Source organism: Prosopis cineraria, unplaced genomic scaffold (assembly GCF_029017545.1).
Source record: "Prosopis cineraria cultivar Desert tree isolate PC_DT_omini unplaced genomic scaffold, ASM2901754v1 PC13, whole genome shotgun sequence".
NCBI lineage: Eukaryota > Viridiplantae > Streptophyta > Magnoliopsida > Fabales > Fabaceae > Prosopis > Prosopis cineraria.
Window position 1 is genome coordinate 3,566,233 of NW_026555344.1, and position 21,973 is coordinate 3,588,205.

A 21,973-nucleotide genomic window follows, 5' to 3' on the forward strand; every position below is an offset into this window, starting at 1 on the left:
CAAGAAAACCCTAACCTAACTCGCACGTGCTTATGAACCAGAGAACTAAACCTCTCGTACTGGTCCACCAAGGCTCACATATACAGACACACGCATATATACTCGAATGTATATTTCGTTTCAGTGAAGAAATTTGACGCAGCTTAGCTTGGGCCTCCCTCTGGAACTAGGTTTGCATATATTCCTTGGCATGTGGGAGGCCAAAACCTAGTTAGGGAACTCTGAATTCTAACATGAAGCAGGCATCTAAAGTACTCTATATATATAGCTATATAGCTAGGGATCTATGCAGGAACTAGGTAGGGATCTAGGTGTCTGGGTCGCATGCCTTGATATTTAATATATTAATCGATGACCTTGTTTTGTAACTGCATCATCACTAAATACGAAAGGAACTAGAGAATGTTGTAGTCTCCACGAAGCTTCTTTTTTAGCAGAACCAGAAGCCCTCTATTAATGGCTCCTTTGACATTATTTCGCTGCCTTGTTCCAAGTCGGGTCTCGATTCTGGTGTGTTTCAGTTATTATTATTATTATATATAGGGCTCACAAATTACAAATATATTCTTATTATTAGCCGTGCTAACCGCTAATGATTCTCCTATATATATACTAGTCAGTAGAGAACAACAAAAGCAGATTACATGTACGTATATGTACAGGGAAAATATTTTATTTTATTTTTTCTTTCTTTTAATGCCGGCCAGGAGTAGAATCTAACTGTTTCTTAATTTAAAAGGAAAAAGAAAATTATTCCTAGTGGAGGAGAAGAATCAAATTCTAGAGCCACCCAAAATGAAGAAATTCGAGGGCGCATTCTTTTCCTGGTTCCATTATTTTTCTGTAATCATGGAGGCATAAGATTAGAAGAATGGCCCGAGAAAGAATCCTGCTCGTTTGTATTGTAATTCAAGTGTTGGTATGTTATTTGTTAGCAAAAAAGGGAGGGAAAAAAAAGTAGTATGTTATTTAAAATATCAAAATTATAATATCTATAAAAATATTAAGAGATCGACATCATTAATAAATAAGGATGTGTGTTTGTGTATGAGGTACACTTTATTTTTCATCAAATATGATATTCTTATCAACATAGCATGTTTGTCCTAAAATAAATTGTTTAAATATTAAATATTCGTGGACGTTCAACAGCGAGGCGGTGGCGCAGTGGGCTAGCTCGTAGTCTCGTAGCTTCGTTGAGTAATCCTGAGGTCGAGAGCTCGAGCCTCTCTCACCCCAAATATTGATTTTTTATCTTTTTGTGAAAAAGAATAATAAAACGCAGAGAGGTCGCGAAGCGTGGCACGCTTGCAGTATTGAGAGAACTCACTGTCACTGATAAATGACGTGCTAGGCCATGCCTGTTAAGCCCAACTCCACCAAGCAAAGCAAGGACCAAGGGGAAGGAACTTCTTATACACTAGTCAACAGCCAGGGTTATGCTCACTTCCAATTGCACCAATTTTACGATTTATTCTACCAGATTATATATATATATATATATATATGGCCTAACGTTTCTTCCAGATTAAAGATAACTAGAAGGAAACTTTAGAATTTCACCTTTAGGCACATAATTGAGCTGAGCAATTGCAGTAAGTTCAAAGGAAGTAGGCAGGAACTAATTCCAGCTTGTGAATACATTTTGTATTACAAATAAAAATACCTATACACAGTTCTTCCATGGCCTGAAAAAGTTGGCATGAACCAAGACAAAATTGGCTATATATATATCTTCTGCACAAAGCTGACTCCAAACAAATATGCATGCAGGGCAGCATAGAGAGCGTCTTCTTACAGGCTATACATCTGTTTCCATTCATACAAACATGTTTTCTTGAACGATCTGTGGCGCAGACAAGAAGCTAGGTTCAGTTTTGCAACCTGGAACAGTGCATTCTTGCCGGTGAAAAATCAACTGTAAGACAGGCGTGATCAGAAAGAGAGTAGTCATCAGGCCACAACCCTTTCTCCACTTCATGGGGAAACAGAACAGCTTTCTTCACCTTGAAGCCCATGGCTTTGTCGTCAGATTCTGTGTTTCCATCCTCCAGACACCCATTACTATGACTTTCCAACATGTTATCTGACCATGTAGAATTCCAAATCTTCTGCTGCAATGTCAATTAAATCCCATGTTGATGTTATTTTAGAACAAATAAAGCAAGTGGGTTTGCAAAATTGAGCAGGATCTGTATATATTGCCATATTGGGATACTAATATTTACTTCGATCAGCACGCTTGCAAAATCACAGATTTTGACCAGACGAATTTCAATATTATGAAGACAAGATGTAATCCAGAAAATAAGATTCAGTATACCTTGAATTTTTCAAAGTCAAGGACACCTCTTCCATCAATGTCTGCTTCAGCCCATAGATCCTTTAACTCTTGGAAGCATAATCCATGAGGCACACCAATTAACTTCACCTGCAATCATACATTTGACAGTATGAGTCTATCTCATTGGAAAATTACATGTTCTTTCTTTAAAAAAACATATATATATTGGCCTGAACAAAATTATATGCTCAGTTATCAAAAGATAACAACATACCTGACGAAGAGCATCAGAGAAACTACAGAATGTGACAAAATCATTACAGTTGTCACCTTTCAAAAAGGCAAATGCATCATCTTCTGACAATGAAGCTTTTCTTAATTGGCACTAAAATCCAAAAGAAGAAAAAAAACCAAGTATTAGATGAAAAGTTGATATGGTAGCAAATATCCATATTATCATAACAATGATAAAAGAAGAGGAATATCAACTCTCTCGTTTAATGCTTCAGCTATCCGTAGGGTTCTAAGCCAGAAAGCAGATTCTACTAAACTTCCTCTAACAAACATAATAAGAAGCTTATTTAACACTTGTTACATGTTCTTCCTAGATAGCTTCAGTTGAATATCTAGTCTTCAAGTTAAACAAGTTAATTGGATATTAAAATACAAATAAAAGATATAATAATGGTCTGTAATCACCTTTATTATACTAAATAGAGCTTCAGCCCAACTTGTCTTCAAGGGTTTTCGTGCTTTGTTAGGATTGCAAAGCCAAATGAAGTCAACACCACATATATTTCCCCTATGATTCCTGTGGCTAACCCACTGCAGAGATCAACGGGGAAAAAAAGGATCTGTTAATGTTATGCATTCTATGCTGGAAAGCAGATTATTGAAACAGTAATTGCAAGTTATCAACCTTGTGGGCATCTGCATCACTGTCAGTATATTGATGAGCAATATCATATGAAGATATAAATCCTTGTGACCTAAGGAACTTGTACACATGCCCCCGCTTGCTTCCGTTCCAGTCACTACAAATATAGACAATGAAGATTGGAAGTTCAATTCAATACTAAATGTAGGGGATTCATCTTGCAACATAAAAGGAAATATGGATATCAAATCATTAACTCACCCGCAGAGTATAATAGGCATGGGTTCAAGCTTGTTTTCTTTCTGATACAATTCAACATTTTGCAATATTTGGTAAACCTAATAATAAACAAAAAGTGAGGTTTGGGAATTAATGCAAGGAAGCTGTGAAGCCAATTCATGAAGAAAATAAGTTTATGGCATTGCAGAGCAATTTCATACCTGATGCAATCTCACTACAGACAGACTTGAATCATGAGGAAACAACAAATGTGTATTGACAATCAGAAACTCTTGGTGAAAACATCCCTTCTGACTCTGTGAAGAGGGGACAACTGACTCAACATGTATTAACTGAGCAACACGGTCACCAAAATCGTTGAAAAGCAGCTCTCGATAGTTCACAACTCTAAGATAGTCCTTGCGTATAGCAGTCAGAAGACCTGATACACAGAAATATGAATTTTGAGTTTGAAGCATTAGAACAACAAATTCACTTGGAAAAGATTTTATCTCAGATTATGAAAAAAATCTCCAACTGCCAGCCACAAACAGTTTAAAGATAGCCCTCCATGAACAAAACCTACTATTTTGCAGTCTGGACAACTTATCATTATTGTAAAGAACTAAAGATCACAAGAATTCTTTGGAACAATAATGAGGTTTTGTAAAGTTTAAAAGAAACAATTAGGCTAAATAGATATTTGAGCATGCAACAATATTCCACACCAACAAGTGGAGGAAGGAAGAAAAAATCGTTGGCATTAAGCAAAATGAATTAACCAGAAATTTACCAGATCATAATAAGCGGGCAGCCTAGAATACTCAACATATAACTCAGATGATTGCTTAAGCAGTAGACCGCCCAGCTTTGAGTTTACAATGGTCAACAACTAACCAGAAATTAACGTAAGAAAGATCATTCATGAGTCTGATCAAACTGAATTAGAACTCGCACCAGATGCTCCATAAATCCAATGCTTGTGAATTCACATTTGAGAGAGAGAAATTTCACTCACCATCGCCACGATTGTTGGTCCGAGCAAGCTTCAAGAGAAGATACCCTGCATTCCCAAGTCTCTCCTCATACATCTGAACAAGCTCTTCATTTCCAACCCAAAATTCCTATCCACCAAACATAAAATCAGTGCCAAAGAATAGATCATTTCCTAATACCAAAGAAAAAAGAAGAGAAATTTCTACCTGGAGGCACATAATCGATGATGATTCAAAAAGCAACCAATCCAGAATCCTTTGGTTCCTGGTCAACCATAATGATCTGGAGGCACTTTCTCTGAGGCACTGATTCTGTTTAAGACCACGAGAAGCAGACATAGTAGAATCAGTCAACTCCTCCAGGACAATTAATCCAAAACATATCACCGTTTAAGTAGAACAAAAACAATATGAATGTTAAGATTCCTTGGAAAGAGAACGATATATATACCTGAGGATCTAGTCGTTTGTAAATAGGAGCAAGAATATTGAAAGTGGTACATGACACGCACGAAGGGTCTCGTTCAGCCATATCCGGCATTGAAGAGAAGCAGCTACTGCTAGTTCTGGAAAGATCTCCATTACTATCATCACTAATCACAAGATGAGCAGGATCCTTCGCTCTTCTCCAATTGAACTTAGCTTTGGACCCTGACGCAACAACCTGAGCTCCAATCCCACTCATGTCAACTCTTCTATTCGAAAAAATCTCTCTTTCCGAACAAATCTAACAAAATTAAACGCATCGAACCCAGAAGAGGGAGAGAGATAGAGAGTCACCTACCATTCTCAGAAATCTCGCCACCGTCAAAAAAGGATAACAGACTGATCGATGATAAGAATGTCCTGGAGGCGTGAATTTGTGTGATTGCTAAAGGGATCGGAAAAGGGTCATGGATTTGATGAGCCTGGACGGAATAAATGGACTAAAACTCGTTTCTTTGTGAGGTTCTGTGAATCTTGTCACGAGGCTTTCGTTTGCGTGGTACAAATAGAGTGAGAGAGAAGGGTAGTGGCTTCTGCGGTGTCGCGTGGGTGAATGAAATAAAAACAATGGGAGAAGGAGGAGGGGCCCTCTGCCGCTGGTTTTCCAGCGTATTGCTGAAGCATAGGCTGTGATTAATGGAATCTAATCATTGTATTTTGATGATTCTTTAGAAACCGCATTTTAGGACATTTATCTTCCCATGAGTTTCGGGACAACGACAATGGAAATCAAACACGCTAATTTAACTAGGACAGTATTGTAAACGTGAGCTCCTTAGACTTGCATTGACCAGAAAAAAGTGGAGAGAAAACTTGCTAGATTTGCAACGAGTTTTACCGATGAATTTTATAGCAAGTTTTAAGGATCCGCTTTTCAAAGATTAACAAAAAAAAAAACAATTTTAATTTAGTGTTATTAGGAGAATCTTAAACTAAACATGAGGGTTTGTTGGAAGATGAAAACGATCAAAATAAGTTGGAATTTTTTTTTTTTTTTACCTTCAACAACCCCTCAGATTTAGCTTAATAAAAATGGCAAGTTTAAACTATCGACCTCAAATTGACATGATAATGTTATCATTAAATGTGATAGCTAAATTACAATGTATTGAAAAAAAAAAGGTTGAATCTAATTTCGTTTTTGAATGAATTTATTGTGATGAGTGGTTTTTTGGAAAACAATTATGACGGTAAAATTGAAATGAATTTTTTAAAAAGTTAATCTCTAATAACCAGGTTCGTTTTTGTCCTAGCCATTGATTTCCATTTTCGATTAAGGAGGGGGGGATCTGAATTTCTGAATCATAATCCTACGGTTCCTGAAAAGGAACGAGATTGCATGCTTCAGAACGATAACCTAATTAACAAAGGATTGTAATCAGATTGAACGGGAAGAAAAATGGCAAATTATACGGTTAATGAATTTGACCTTCTTTCCGTAATATATTATTCAGAATAAAATATGAATAGAATGATGACTGAAAGATGTGGTTGGTGGCGGGCTCTCCCTTTCTTATTATTGGATTTAATATTGCTTGTCACTATAAGTTGTTCATTATATTGAAAAGATTAAACTTTAACATTATCTATACACATCATTTTACAGATCATTGCTCACTGTATAGAATTTTAAATTTATTTAATAGACGAACACTGTTAACTCATCAGCTCTAAATCATTAAGATATAATTTGGATGGTTTAAATTTATAGTTTTTATTTTTATTTTATTAAAAAAATATTCTAATGGATACATAAAATCTAAATCATTTAGATATAATTTGAATAAAAAATTATTTAAAAAACACTCATTAAAAAACTATTCCTTTAATTTAAAAATGTAAGATATTTTTTAAAAAGTTAGATATTAAAAAATATAAAGTATTTTAATCTTTCGAGATGTAATCATTATCTTTTTTTAAAGTGTTCCTATTAATAATAACTTTATATTTATCATAGGATGTTTAATAAGAATAAATATGAAAAGATAGGATTAGTTTAAAAATATATAACTACTTTGTTGGGAGGTAAAATTCAATTAAAAATACTTTATATTTTTTAACAGAAGGGGTATATAAATATATATAATAAAATTAAATTTAAATGGTTTAGAGGCATGAGTTCTCAATGTTTGTCACTAAAACTAGTTCCCTCACTTTACACTCATCTATGCTTTAAGTTTCATAAATATTATTATATATAATATAATTTTACTCCATTTGAAAATATTGAGGATGAAATATTCCCAACAATTCTTTGAATACATCATTTTCATTTTCAATACTCCTTCCGTTAAAAAATATAAGATATTTTTAATTAAATCTCACCTTCAATAAAATAGTTACTTGTCTTTAAACTAATTTTATCTTTTTATATTTATCCTTATTTAATAAGACATTTCATATTAAAATAAATATGAATTGATTTATTTAATAGAGACACTTTTAAAAAAAAGACAATAATTATATCTTAAAAGACTAAAAATATCTTATATTTTTTAATATTCAACCTCTTATATTTTTTAACGAAGGGAGTATTTGTTATCATTTGGACAAATATTAGTACGCATTATTATTATTTTTTTACAAAGATGATCATAAGTAGAATATTTTTTATCATTAGAAAAATATCTTTATTTTATTTATTTAATATGTTAAATGAGTCTTAAATCAATATAAAGTATAGGGGATTAAAAAATAAATTATTTATAATTAATACAAATTTCAATTCGTTTTAAATTATATAAAAGAAGTATTTAGTTTATCATAAATAGCATAAAATAAATTTATTCTTTGTGAACAAACAGAAGGGACAAGGGGTGAAGGAGATAACGACCGCTGTGCCACTCATAATTGGCGTTTGATAATTTAAAAATTTCATATTTCGAACTTGTGTTTATCTTGAAGGAATGGGAATTCTGGTCAAGCAATTACTGATATGTTATGCAAAATAATTGAAGAAAATATTTGATGTAATGATCAATTTTTTTAGTTTTTTTAATCTGTTGAGCCATTATCTATAATATTTTTAAATATTTTATTATAATTTTTTAGTCATTTTCCTGTTCTTTTTTATGTCATTTTTTAATTAGTTATTTGTCAAAGTTAACTTTTATTAATGATAAAAATTAAATTATATTATTTCTAAAACTTAAAGAAAAATGTCGCATAGAAAATGAATTTAGATAGTGTGTTTATAATTTAAGGGTTAATTTATTATTTTACCATTTCTAATTTCAAACTGAGGAGTATATCTTGTAAAAGAAAGATATGGAACGAATAGCTGGTTTGGTGATAACGCCATCTTCTTGTGAACGAGAACGGTAAACGGGGATGAATTCAGTAATAATCATGTAGGGGGTCACAACTGAAAATTCATCTAAAAGTAAGGGGCCTAAAATTAATTTTAACATTATTCATTAACAAAATTTGAGCTACTTATAAAGTAAAATTTTATAGCATAGGGGTCCACACTCCACAGTTCCTACTGGCCCTGGTTGTAAATATTAATTTGACTGTAGTAAATGAATGAAAGAGTGGCAATGGGCTAATAGGTTAGTTAAGGACGTAGTAGTAATTGAAAAGTATTCCAAATCCCATGACGTGAAGTGGAAAAAGAATGTCATCAAGAGTCACAATCACAAGTAAAGAGGGGACAAAAATCAAGAACTGTGATTGGTCCAAAATAGATCAACGAGTCAAAAGAGGGATTCGGATAAATCGTTGCACATGCATGTGCGTGGAAGGCAATCACTGGCAAGCCATTTGTTTGAACTTGCCCAAAAGTTGGTTTGGTTAGTTAAACTCTGCTTCATGTGTTCCAAATTCCAATTTGGTTTGGTTAGTTAGAATTCGTCTCCTACACGATAATTTTCACTTTCAATGTCACGAGCCAATTTCTTTAATAAATCATTAGTAAAAATTTTTGTCATTAAAAAAAAACTGTTAAGTAAGTAAATTTTTTCCCATTTTTGGGATAATTAAGCACTAAACCAGTGAAAAATTTGCAGATGAAGTACCAAACATTCAAAGTTTTTTGAAGGTGTATTCCAAATTTACAACTAAACTTCAGGAACCATATTCAATGCAATACAGATTCTCGAAGATGTCTCAAGGCTCATATGCATGCAGATTTTGGAATCCTTCCTCTAAAAATTTCACTTATTTGGTCTCTACTCTCCATTTTTCATAGTTCATAATTGTTACTTGTCCCAGGAACGACGTTATCTTTCTTTCTTTTTTTTTTTTTTTTTTTGGGAAGAAATTTTGACTTCAAATCTGCTACGTGTACAAGGCGTATGAGGCGTCATTTCTTACATAGAAGGGTTAAGTTAGTTAAATGTAATTTTTTAAAAAAATCCATAAACATGACATGTGATTAGGTCTGATGTGGGATATGTCGGTGTCGCGTCACTATTCGTTGAATTAGCAGTGAACTGAACACAAATAAATATCATTTTGCACACGCAATCCACTACAATTGCCTGCCGACTTCTCACTTCATCTCTCTCTTTCTTCTCTCTGGGTCGGTCCCACGTTTAGCTTTGGGCCCGTAGGCCCCGCTATAAAAAAAAATTGAAAAATGTTGTCCCTAAAATGTTTTTTATCTATACTCCTATCCATAATTCCTCCAATCTTCCATCACGACTCTTATAATTTTAAAAAATTAATTAATCACAATAATTATATTTAAAATTAACATGAATAAAATATTCCTGTAATTAATATTTACCTTTTCCTTTTAATTTAATAATATTATCCATTTATGAGGCAAAATTTGAGAAAAATGTGATTAATACTTTTTCAAATTTTTAATTTTTCTTATAGTAAAAAAAATATATGATTGTTTTTCTTATATTTGAAGATGGAGCAGTGTGAATTTTGATATAAATATTGCTCGTATTTAGACAATGACCCCAATTACGTTCATCTCTCTTGACAGAATAAAAATAACCCCCAAATATGATTATAAAACTGCGATGAAAAAAAATTTGAGCGTAAATTTAAAAGAATTTGAAACTATTAAAATGTTTTATTTAAAGGAAATTTTTTAAAATGAAAATATATATAACTTATATTTTAGGCCAACAAATATATAATTTTTTATTGTCTATCTCCTTCAAATAAATACTCCCTCTGCTCTCATTTATAAGTCATGATACAATTTTTTAGGTAATATTTAAAAATTATTTTTAAAATTACCCTTCATAAAAGCAAAAAAGTAATATAACATCACTTTTTAGATTTTTATATAGGGACATATTTAAGATTTTATACACTTTTATTTCTTATACTTTTCTTGCATTGACATTGATGAGGTTTGTAAAAATAACTTATAAAGAAGACTCGAGAAATACTTCATAGATTTCTTTTATAAAAATATTTCACACATTTCTATTTTCTAATTTCCTAAATGGGAGAGGGATCTCTCCATTTACTTTTTGCCGACATTCTTCTCATTTAGTCATTTTGTGGTGCAACTTTTTAAGTAATAATTGCAAAGTATTTTAAAAATTTTTAATAAAAAAAATAACATGACATTACTTTTTAAATTTATTATATTAAGGCATATCTAAAATTCTATACACTTTTATTCTTTATATTTTTTTGTATTGGTATTGATAATGTTAATAAAAATAACTTATAAAGAGGATTAAAAGAGTATATTTTAAGCCTCTAATTTTAAGAAAAAAAATTACCAGCTTTACGCATGCAATGAGTAAAGTTGAAGATTCTTCAATGCTTCTCCAGTTAACCCATCCATATCGAATCCAAAGTGGCGACATCAAGATATCTGAAGAAACGAATTAATTACACACACACACAGCGGTGAGGAAAGGGAAGGTCATGCATGATATTGAAATCTAGACCATATGGATGCATGATATTGAAATCTAGACCAACCTGTTTGGTTGAACTATTGAACCAATTCCATAAGTGGTTCAATAACATTTTGTTTTTCATGACCAGATTTGACAACTTTTTACCGTTGATTTTTAAACCAGTATTTTAACTAATCTAATGATCAATCCCGATATCAATACTTTAGTACAATACGTAGATGCGATGCTACACTAGGCGTCCAAAGAACAGGACATCAATGGGGTGTACAGAAGGATACAAGAGGATAATGATGAGCCTGTAGAAGCACGTCACCAATTTAAGTTTTTTTTGGCATAAAGTGGGTCTCATCGCTATGTACCTTTCAAGCAAGCTTTCTTAACGTCCACCACTAGCTTTCTTAACGGCTACTTCAAGAATATCTCCATACTTTTCCAGGTTAGGTTCCTCCTGTTTTTTTTTTTTTTTGTCAAAATAAAAATGTTGTTCCTCTTTGGTTCACTCCCTCCAATCCTATTCATAAAATGTTCAAGATATTTTTCGCTTGCTTTAAAAAATATTACATATTATTTGTCAAAAAATTATATTTCTTATTTTTTGCTGGTCATGTAAATGTAAGAGCAGGTGAACAAATACAGCAAATAATCCATTTTACAACAAAACTACAAAAGAACATAGAGAAGGGGTGTAACTTAAAGAATTTAAATAGGCTATGGATTACAACTAACATGAATTTTTCTCAGCTAATTTAGTTTTTCTATGCCCCCACGACATGCTCTGCAGTCAAAATTGAACTCTGATGCAAAAAATAATGTCAGATTAAGATAGCATTAGCCCTTTTGTTTCTAAAGATTGCAACACCATGCGCACGATAACCAGTTCCCTTGAACAAAAAGACACCTCTTCCCAGAAAAACGACGTCTGAATAGTGAATTGCAGTGCTCCAATCCAGTTACAAGAAAAACCTCCTACGGCTTGTGTCCATTTCAGGCTAAAGAGAAAGAAAACAGAGCAAATATGGGCTGTTAGAAAGATGATAATGCCACATAAATTACCTTGTGAAGTTGGCTAACAAGTACATTACCTTGTGAACCCACTCGTATTCTCCACCCTTGCTGTCAAAACGTTCCATGCTGCAGGCTCATCAACTTCAATGTGAAACGAGGACCACATTCCTGCAGTTTTAAATTCAAATTATTGCCAAGTTTAGAGACCTTATGATATATTTCTATGATTCCATTTATAAGTCGCTTTTAACATGTTTTACTAGAACTAAGAAAAACTTTAGAACTCATTAATTCTATCTAAAAATTTAATAACTTTTCAACTTTACCTCCATTAAATATACATATTTTCTTTCACCAACATTTAATGAAGGATAAAAGAGAAAACTTGTGCAACAATTTAATAACATGACTTCTAAAGAGGGCCAAAAAAATCTCTCTCCCTGCCTTATAAATAGGACTGGAGGGAGTACAATTGATGCAAAAATTAGATGAATAAGACGAAGGGAGGAGTTGGACCTTATAAGGTCCCATTATATTTTCAATTACTATTTACTGGTTTGCCCATCATCATTAAAATATTCATTCACTTCCTAACAATGGGAAGTGTGTTACCATCCATTTTTCATTCAACTTGAAAACAATGAAATGGAAACTCTCCCTCTTCCCATTCAACTCCCCTCCAGTAATGAGTTGAGTTCATCACTCAGTTACGAGGTGTAAAGAACCTTTGCTGAAACTCGTTTGTAAGATAGACATGTAATGTAAGCCATTTTAATTCTTATGTTATGGACGCGATACCCGGTCCAAACATAGAAAGGAGAAGTCAAACAGATCAACCACAGTCCCTATGATAACTTTTGTTTTTGTCCTCAGTGAGTTAAGAAAACAATGAGAAGCATTTAACTGCATAGTATGAAAACACTTAAAATAACAATTTTCGTGGATTCGTTTGAGGTATAAAACCAGCCACAGAATAGAGCTGGAACCAACCTGAAGGCGGGCAATTGTCTTAGTTTGAGGAACATCCTCCCCCTTGGAATCCTTGGTCTTGTTGGCCTTGGAGTCAGCCTTCTTGACTTCTTTTTTTTCAAAAATGTACCTACAGTACAAAATTAATACAATAAAGAACTATGCTCTTCTGGCGTTACTCTAACCAAAATAACAGAGACAAACCAACCAATATGAGTATACAGGTAAAATTAAGAGTACAGATCAGAAAACAAGCAGAACAGTAAAACAGAGCTCAAGATAGTAATATCAAAAGAAAGAAAGAAAATGAAAAAACATCAATATAGGCCCTGGCTTTTGAGAGGCTTAGATTCTCTCTCACAAATCCTTCACGGAATGAATGCAACCTTCCTCTAGCCTCCAAGGTCTATCCACCCGACCTTCTATCCCTGGCAGCACACCATTACACAATCATCACATGACACAGTAAGTTATTCCAACATGTAATTCCTCTTCCCCTCCTTAATCTGCACTCTGCATTCCCCCTTTTAGGGCACAGTGCAGACTAGTATCTCATTTCCTTTGATTGGATCAGGCACACCCCTTTATCCCTTTCTTACTCCTCCAATTATAGTTCAGTCCTCTAGTAATAGGGGGCCCATTAGAAGCATAAAATTATAGATTAAGTATACAAGTCTTGTGTGTTGGTCAAAAAACTAAAAAATAAAAAGTATACAAGTCTTGTGGATGCATACCGATGATGCCGGAAGAAGATGAAGTCTCTCTGGTTGTGGAAAGTGACTACTCGTCTACCTTTAAATTCTGGATCTTGGGGGAAAAGTGACTGTATTAACCTATCAAAGAAAAGAATTGACGACTTATGAGTTGAAAGAAAGGCCCCAGTTCATGCCATCATTTATTATAGAAAAAGCAAAAGCCAAGAATAAATGCAATGGAATTATCAGTAAAACAGGAAAACTAGCCTACTAGTTATTCTTCCCTCCTTTATAATGTGCCTTACAAAAGAAAACAAAACTAGCATTAAGTTTTCTTTAAATCAGGCATAACCATAGTGTACAATGTTCGAATGAAACAGAGTCAATCAAGCAACCCATGGAGCCCAGAATAAGATAAAATGGTAACCTTCCAATTCGATGCCCTAGACGTGTTGTAAAGTTATTTAGAACTAGCTCAGGCTTGTGACTGGTTGGATTTCCATGACCCTGCAAGTAAAAAAAATATGGATAGGAAAATTTCATTTACTACAAAAGATAAACTTTAAACTTTTTTTTCCAGATGAAAAAGAATTTACAGATGATAGAGAGAATAATAACAAATGTAGATTAAATTTTCATTTGATCAACATATCCAGTTAATCCAAAAGGAGAAGCATATTCATCTACCAAGCTTTGCTGTTAATATAATGTGAATTTATATAACCATGAAAGGTACCAATGTAAGTTGAAGAAAATAAATATTGGAATCCTATCCAAGTAAAGCCAAATTCACCCAATAGTGGCAACATAAGTCACAGAACAAAATAGATAAATAACCCAAGTTCATTATGCGCATCTTTTCACCCAACCAGTCAAAGTATTTTCCTATGCCCTCAGCCCCGTATTTTTATTACTCTTCATTAATATAACTTACAAGTAAAATGTAAAGCAACATCATCCAGAATTCCAAAGACACAATGTTGTACGAGTTACTAAACAAACAGCAAATACCAAACCTTGATATCTTTGCGTAAAGCAAGCCTTGAAAGCTTGAAATGTGCGGTAGGCCCATCAGGTATGCCAATGATTAATAGAGCATCTGCAATTCATATAAACAGAGAATAACAAGAATTACTATTGAGGTCATTTGATCCTCAAAACCAAAATAAAATACAGAAATGTATAAATGATGATAAATGTGTTACTAAATCCTAAAAAAAAGAAAAAAAGCAAAGACGTCAAATACCTGGTTCCCGGCGATTTGTGTGAACAACTATAATAGATGTGAAGTCCTTGTTCTTTGCATATTCTACAATCTGCAATTCAAAGTAAAATTAAAAAGAAACTTTCAAACGCATAAAGCTCCATGTTTCTCATTGGCAATGAAAATTGAGACCAGCACCTTCTTTAAATCATAGGTTCCTCTCTTGTAATAATGTGCATTTGGTATAACTGAAAGTAAATCCGATATAAAAGCCGGCCCCCTCTGCAGATTACCATATTCTAATTAAAGTAAGAACATGATAGCAAAAAAGAAAAAAAAGAAATCACATACAAAATTTCATTACATAAATGCTGCTCCTAGAAGTTTAAGAATAAGTTTATATTGAAGAAATGTATATTCTTACATTCTTTGAATGCTGAGCATGCAGTCAATATACTAAACAAAGGCATAAAGAAAACATACCGTAGAATTGAAACGGCAAGTGGTGATTAATATCTTGGGAGTCTGTTGTCGTTTTAAAACTGTACTGAATTCATCACAATCATTTCCAGCAAATAGCTGCAAGCAAATGAACAGTAATACCAAATGAGTCAAACAAGTGGCATTTTCCAGTTTGAAATGGAGAATGCGAAAAATTATACTTTATCCATTCCAAATTATAAGACACTTTTAGACAAAATTTCACATACCAATAAACCTCTTTAAACACACTTAACAACTTTATCTATTCAAAACAAAAATATAAGCTTTCAAAAACACCCATCATTTAATATATTAAAAAGAAAGAGATATAAATTAATTATAGAGAGAGAAAAGGTAATATTAAAATTAGTGCATTTAATGAAATCCTAATCTACCCAAAATGTCTTACATTTTGAGACAAAGAAACTCCTTCAAAAGTGTCCTGTAATTTGGGACAAAGGGAGTACATGGCAACAAAATATTCTAAAACCAAGATATACAAATTTTGAAGCAATTCTATACTTAAAAAATTGGACGCTAGAAACAATTCCTCCTTGCTTATTGCCTTATTCAATTAAAACACATATTATACTCATATTCAAAGCATCCAATGATATTCTAACACAAAATGTGTAAGGGAAAAACATGGACTTATTTTCCTGTGTTGATAAAAATTCCAAAATCCAGACGCCCAGCTCATTTCCTTGCAAAGCAGAATTTGCAGTTAGCAACCAAATTCTATTCTCCTTAACTCTCAACCAGTGTCTGATTAAATAGAACTGGAAATTCAAACAACGAGACACCTAAGTTGATCTATCATCATTCTTTTTAAAAAAGCCCAATTTTCTTAAAGTGTCAACTCTATTTTCTAGCAAACAACGTTCTTCCTGCCACTGCCCCTAAAGTGATCAAGGAAAACCGCTTTGGTAGGAGATAACATGATTCAACATTTGTTAATGTACAGATGTAAAAATAGGAAATTTGACATTAATCCCAAGTATGTGGATATAAAAATCTAGATGTCCACTTGGAATAAAAACTACAAGTTTCAATCAGACAAAGACATTTAGAAAAGGATGCAGAAATTAGTTAATAACAACGAGACGAAAGGAGTAGTAACGCTAGGTTAAAAAGAGAGAGAAGGAAGACCTCTTCATCATCAGGCTTACAAACAGTCTCATCGGCCTCCCTAGTGTTCTCAATAGTACGAGGCACCTTCTTCTCCGGAGGCTGTAGAAATCCAAATAAAGCAAAACGGTCAAAACCCACTACCAACAACGAAAATCACACCAGACATACTAGAATCGCCACCTTCAAAAAGGGGCAAACAAAAAGAAGACTTTATGAGAGAATAAGGAACCTCCTCTCCTAGCTCGAGAGCTCTTTTCTCAGCAGCTTCTCGAACCTTAGCCTTCTTACGCTTCTCAAGTTTCTTTTGGTGCTTAAGCTTCGCGTGCACCGCCGACCTCTTTTCCTTGTTCTTGATCATCGACGGAAGCACTTCCATCTTTGTTTTCTTGTTGCTCTTATCCCCTTCGCCGCCATCAGGCAAGGACGATTCACCACTATCCCCGTTGTTCTTTTTCCTCTTACCACCCATCGATCACTAGGATGCGGAAATTGCTACCAATTTAGGGGGAGCCAAAATTTCTAGAAACGCTGTCAAGTGGACCCGAACCTACCGACCCAAGAAAGGGAAAAAGAGCAAATCTTAAAGCGAAAAAACGATTAGGAATCAGACTGGCGGAAGAAACATTAATAGGCAGGTAAACGGAAAAGGACGAAAAATGTAGTTCCTTTTACTTCAACACAGATTCGCTGAGCTCTGCTCATATGAAAGGAGGACAATGAGAAGACAACCTTAGAGGAGGAAGGGGGGGGGGGGGCAACGCAGTGGCAGACTGGCATTTTGCAGGTTAGGGTTTTGGAAAACCGAGTTTTTTTGGGAGAATTATTACAAAAGTCCCACATAAGGAATGAATTTACCAGAAAGTCCCATCATATGTTAAAATATCTTTAAAATTCCAAATCCCTAAAATATAAGGTCTCGTTTGGTGCGATAAAATTTTTTTTAATAAAATTAGAATTAAAATTAAAATCAAAATCAAAAAAATTAAATTTTAAAAGTATACTCCCTCCGGTTCCATTTATAAGTCCAATTTTAGAAGGTTCATTTGGTCCTATTTATAAGTCATGGTTTGTCTTTTTAGATAATATTTGAGAAGTATTTTCAAAATTACCCTTCATGAGAGAGAAAAGATAACAAGACGTTACTTTTTAGATTTGTTATATAGGGGTATATTTAAAATTTTACTTACTTTTATTCCTTATATTTTTATTGTATTGGTATTAATGAGGTTGGTAAAATGACTTATAAATAGGACCAGAGGGAGTATTTGGTATCACATGGAATCTTGTATAATTTTTTATTTTATAATTGTATTTATAATATGAAAAGATAAAAATGCTCCTAACAAAATTTAAAAATTTCCTGTTAAACCCAAAACCTTTCCAGTTTTCAAGTCGTCGTCAACCACTCCATCATCATAGCTACCATCTAGATTACCTTGTCCAAATAACCAATTTTACAAAACTAGGAACTCCATTCTTAAAAACCACCAAAAATGAAAAAAGAATAGAAAACCAAATGTAATACAATATGAGAGGAGGAAAGAAGGGGGTTTGTGTTTGTCGCAAACGGTAGTGGGAACTAGACCTTGAATCACTGATGAATGATGGAATTGAAGGTGAGAAGATGAAATTGAAAAACAAGGAAGTAAGTTGCGGAGGAGATATTGGTGGTTAAAAGGTGATGAAGTAATGACATTAAGGGCCCAAATCTGACAGTGGTTGAGATTGCGAAGGTGGAAGGAATATTAATGGTGGCCATGGTCACCATGATAGCAAGAAGAAGGATTCTAGAGGCCGAGACATCATCAACGATGGATAGGCAATGGCAATGAAGGGTTGAGACTTGCAGATAATGAAGAAAATGAGGGAGGATAGTGATGGCAATTTTACAGAATTTGTCCAATTCCATCATCATGATGGTGGAATTGGATTCTAGGCTTTTTGGTAAAATTAGATTTCATATAGAATTAGAATTGATGCATATCAAATCACTAAAAGCCTAATTCCATTTTTCATAAGCCAATTCCATGATATCAAACAGGGCCTAAATATATTTTTGTATTCAATCACTAAAATACCCCTATATCACCCATCTCACCCAAATCATAATCACCCTTGACCTTGCTGATGAAGACATTGCTCCTGGGCTTCAAGCTCTATGAGAAGTGCAAAACTTCAAAAACTCTATCATCATCAACGCCTTTATCCCTCCCAATTTTGGGTTTGCACATTGCAAACCTAACATTTTGTCTCTGAGCTTGCTTGATTTCCCTTTCCTCTCAACCTTGTCATGCCTTTGAATGATGGTGCCGAAGCTGACTCCTTTGTCCACAAGCAATATTTGACTTATGTCGGCAGCTTTTAGATGACAAGCATGCTTTTATTTGCGCCCTTGTTGTATATATTTCTAGGATGTTGTTGTACATGGGTTTGTTGAATTTGATGTTTTTAGTATGAACAAAAAATGGGGTTGTTTTTGTACACAAGCACGCTCCCCTAGGCTCAATGTATAGAAGTCCACATATGTTTGAGAAGCTTTAGCCTTTAATGGAGCTCGAGATCAATAGTGGAAGCATGAATGTGGTGTGAAACATTTCTCTTATTCATTCTGGCGCTTTTTTCCTTTGAATATTGTAATGACAATTTGGCACAATCTTGTATTTATGTTTCTACGTTAATGAGTTTCTAATGATCACTCTAATTAATCATTAAGAATGTAAACAATTACTTCTAGAGACTTTTGCCACAATTTCTGCCTCTATTTCTAGTGATGTTGCCTAGAGTCTATAAGCTGGAGTTCTTTCTTGAACTTATGATTTATTGTGTTTTCTTTTGCTGATTTTTAGAATAATTTGCGATGTTTCTAACTCGCTTTCTTCCGTAAGACTAGGTATTGAACGGATGTAAAGAGGGGACAAATAGACTTTTCTTTCTAAGGATGCGATTCTCTAGTGAGACAATGTCCAAGATTACAATTTTTTTTTTTTTAATTTTCAAGTGAATTTACCTCTCGCCGAGTTCGAAACCTTGTGGGCATCTTCTTCATGGTGGGCTCAAGGGTGAGAGCCACTGATTTGGGTGTGGCAGGCCTATAAAGGTATTGTAGTAAGTGAATATAAAACATATTTGCATTAAAGTGACTTGAGACTTTAAATAAATTTTAACATTGGTGGGACTTATTGTATTTTCATTTCATATGTGGAACTCTGCAGTGATTGTGCCTTTTTTGGCCAGAAAAAAAACGATTTAAAATATCAAATTTAAATAAATTTTACTATTTTCAATCCAATTCCAACTTTATACTCCATTACTTTAAAAATTTAAATCATTTTAATAAAATTTATTTTAATAAAGTAATTATTTATTTTTAAACTAACTTTATTTTTTGATATTTACATCTATTTAATGGGACATTTCACTTTAAAATAAATATAAAATAATTTATTTAATAAGACACTTTAAAAAAATGCAGTGATTACGCTTCAAAAGATTAAAAATGACTTATATTTTTTAACATATAATCCTTCAAAAAATATTTTATATTTTTAAACGAAGAGAATATATAGTTTATTTACTATATTAATTTTTCGTGTAAGAAATATATACTTTTCAATAAAAATATAATAAAATTATATGTTCACAATAATTGGATTGCAATGTAATTTTTCTTAAAATATATATTATTTTACATTTATCTATCTGTGACATGAAAGCATTTTTAAGATAAACACTACGTATTTTCTTGCTACTTGGTATATTTTCATATGATTTTTAACAAAATAAATGGAAAAAATAATCATTTGTAATTTGAAAAATTCAAAAAATTATATTATTCCTATGCTTTTTTTTTTTTGCTTTTGTTATTGCAAAAACCATAATCCAATCTTTTCTTGAATTTAAGGGATAGGCACTAACGGCTTGAAATTACAAATAAATTAAACCCACGACTTTTCACTCACAAGAAAGTTACATGGCACTAAGCTAAATATTTTATATTTTATAAAAAGTAATAAAATGATAAAAAAAAATACTACAACAAGAAAACTTCATAGAAATTTATAGATTTCATCTTCAAAGGATTTAAATCTCTAATTTTTTACCAGGTATTTTCAATTCTAACGACATGCCAATGTTATATCATATGCACCCACATATACTTTCAATTCTTCTATTTTTTTCTAATTACAAAACAACAACAACAACTAGGTTTTTTTAGACTTAATTTGTTGGTAGTTTTTATTTGAACAAATGTAGATGAACCATGATTCAGTGATGTTTGTGATTTCTTTTTTGGTACATCCTCAAACTACTATTGTCCAAAATCAGTAATTTGTTGCTTATCACATAACATGACTTTTGAATTTATGAACCATCCTCTAAACACTACCCCGCCCCGGGGGGGGGACTGCTCTATTCTTGTTGAATGATCAAAGTGATATCATTATCATAGTCATCCTCTAGCCACTTCTCTTTATGTGATTGAAAAGACATTCCACTAAGTGTTAAAAAATCTGATTTTCAATTTATTTGGTTTCAAATATAATGGAGTCAGGGAGATATCGTCTTTTTTTTTTTTTAATACGACGCTTTTCCATTAAACAAGAATAAGTGAATTTTAATTTAAAAAAACTAAAAAGGTTAATCAGGTGATAGAAAAGGAACATGCCTCAATTTAATTGGAAGAAACTATTTTAAGCATAGTATAATTGCCAAATTTTTCTTCCTTAAGTATACAAGCTTGTATTTTGAGATATATATATATATATATATATAAAATAAAAGTGTAAATTTAATCATGAACTATTTTTCGAGAACCATTGATACCTTATATTATAAGGGGGTGTGAAATAAATCCTAAACTATTCAAAACAAAACATCAAGTATCTCCCGTTTATTTTCAACTAACATTCGTTTATTTTGTACCGTGGGGCCATTTACATCTTCTTTCTCCCTCCTTGACCTTCTCTCTGTGCCTTCCGCTTTAAATCTCAAAAAAATCATAGAACCTCTTGTCAGGCAAGTGGAGGAACTCCTCATACTCCTCTTTAGTGCCATCGAACTTCCTTGTAGTTTGCATGAGCCACAACACCAGAGTCCTCCTAGTGCAAAAACCATTACCCTTGGGCAAGAAGTTGTGGTCGACAAGATCTTTGAGGACACTAGACTTGCCATTACCCTGGCTCCCAATGATGGCGACCTAGGGAAGATCGATGGTGGACAAGCTTTTAACCCAAGTGAAGGTGTCTTGAAACTTATTGACTAAGGAGATCAAAGAGGAGCAGATGAGGAAGATAAAGATTAGGGCACTAATATTGAGTCTTCTGCCATGGTGAGATTGAGAAAACCCCTAAGCGAAGAATGTGAATAGGAAGAGAAATAGAAAAGTAGAAAATGATCGATTCATCGGCAATAGAATTTTCTGACTTCTTTTCCATATGTCTTTATCTCGCTTCTTTTCAAAATTTTGATTCTCTATTTTAAGCTTTTTTTGGTTTTGGGGAGATGCTTCATCATTAGTGAGTCCTCCAACATTTTTTATGTGAGTTTTGGTTCAATCTCTTATTGACCCTTCATGTGTTGGTTCATCTTGTTGTTGCGTTGTAAATTCTCATAATCTCTTGGCACTTTTGTTGTTGCGGAAACCAAATGAAGAATGGCAGAGGAAGGAACAGATGAGAGAGAAAGAGAGGGTCAAGGAAGGAGAGAGAAGAAATAAATGGACATTAGTTGAAAATAAATGAAAAGATATTGGACGCTTCATTTTTAATAATTCAAAATTTATTTC

The 21,973-nt window shown here is 33.1% G+C and overlaps 2 protein-coding genes across 4 annotated transcripts; both read right to left on the reverse strand.

The window, feature by feature from the left end:
• Nucleotides 1-1,535: 1,535 nt before the first annotated feature.
• Nucleotides 1,536-5,467, reverse strand: LOC129290287 (uncharacterized calcium-binding protein At1g02270-like). 3 transcript variants are annotated; one of them, XM_054927016.1, is made up of 11 exons: nt 5,160-5,467; nt 4,827-5,039; nt 4,583-4,687; nt 4,399-4,504; nt 3,602-3,822; nt 3,423-3,499; nt 3,204-3,318; nt 2,984-3,109; nt 2,559-2,669; nt 2,324-2,431; nt 1,536-2,111 (listed from the first exon to the last, which is right to left on the reverse strand). In XM_054927016.1, exons 1-11 carry the CDS (start codon nt 5,160-5,162, stop codon nt 1,872-1,874), a joined length of 1,425 nt encoding a protein of 474 aa, XP_054782991.1. In that variant the 5' UTR covers nt 5,163-5,467; the 3' UTR covers nt 1,536-1,871. The 3 variants fall into 3 exon arrangements, with proteins under 3 accessions (XP_054782991.1, XP_054782990.1, XP_054782992.1); XM_054927015.1 differs by having other exon boundaries at nt 1,536-2,114; nt 5,160-5,463; XM_054927017.1 differs by having other exon boundaries at nt 1,536-2,114; nt 4,827-5,044; nt 5,160-5,463.
• Nucleotides 5,468-11,308: 5,841 nt separating this feature from the next.
• Nucleotides 11,309-16,909, reverse strand: LOC129291198 (uncharacterized). Its single transcript, XM_054928439.1, is given in 12 exon segments — nt 11,309-11,690; nt 11,784-11,822; nt 11,824-11,874; nt 12,697-12,805; nt 13,410-13,508; nt 13,798-13,877; nt 14,387-14,469; nt 14,617-14,686; nt 14,773-14,856; nt 15,058-15,153; nt 16,207-16,287; nt 16,418-16,909. Coding segments are annotated over 12 exon segments (1,071 nt in total). The 5' UTR covers nt 16,658-16,909; the 3' UTR covers nt 11,309-11,651.
• Between the last annotated feature and the right edge of the window lie 5,064 nt (nt 16,910-21,973).

Bases quoted from the DNA above. Each gene is read 5' to 3' on its own strand.
- LOC129290287 (XM_054927015.1), bottom strand. The intron at 4,505-4,582 runs GTAGAAATTTCT...TTTGGTGGATAG, and splicing joins CATCGATTATGTGCCTCCAG to GAATTTTGGGTTGGAAATGA. The intron at 3,823-4,398 runs GTGAGTGAAATT...TCTGTGTATCAG, and splicing joins GACCAACAATCGTGGCGATG to GTCTTCTGACTGCTATACGC.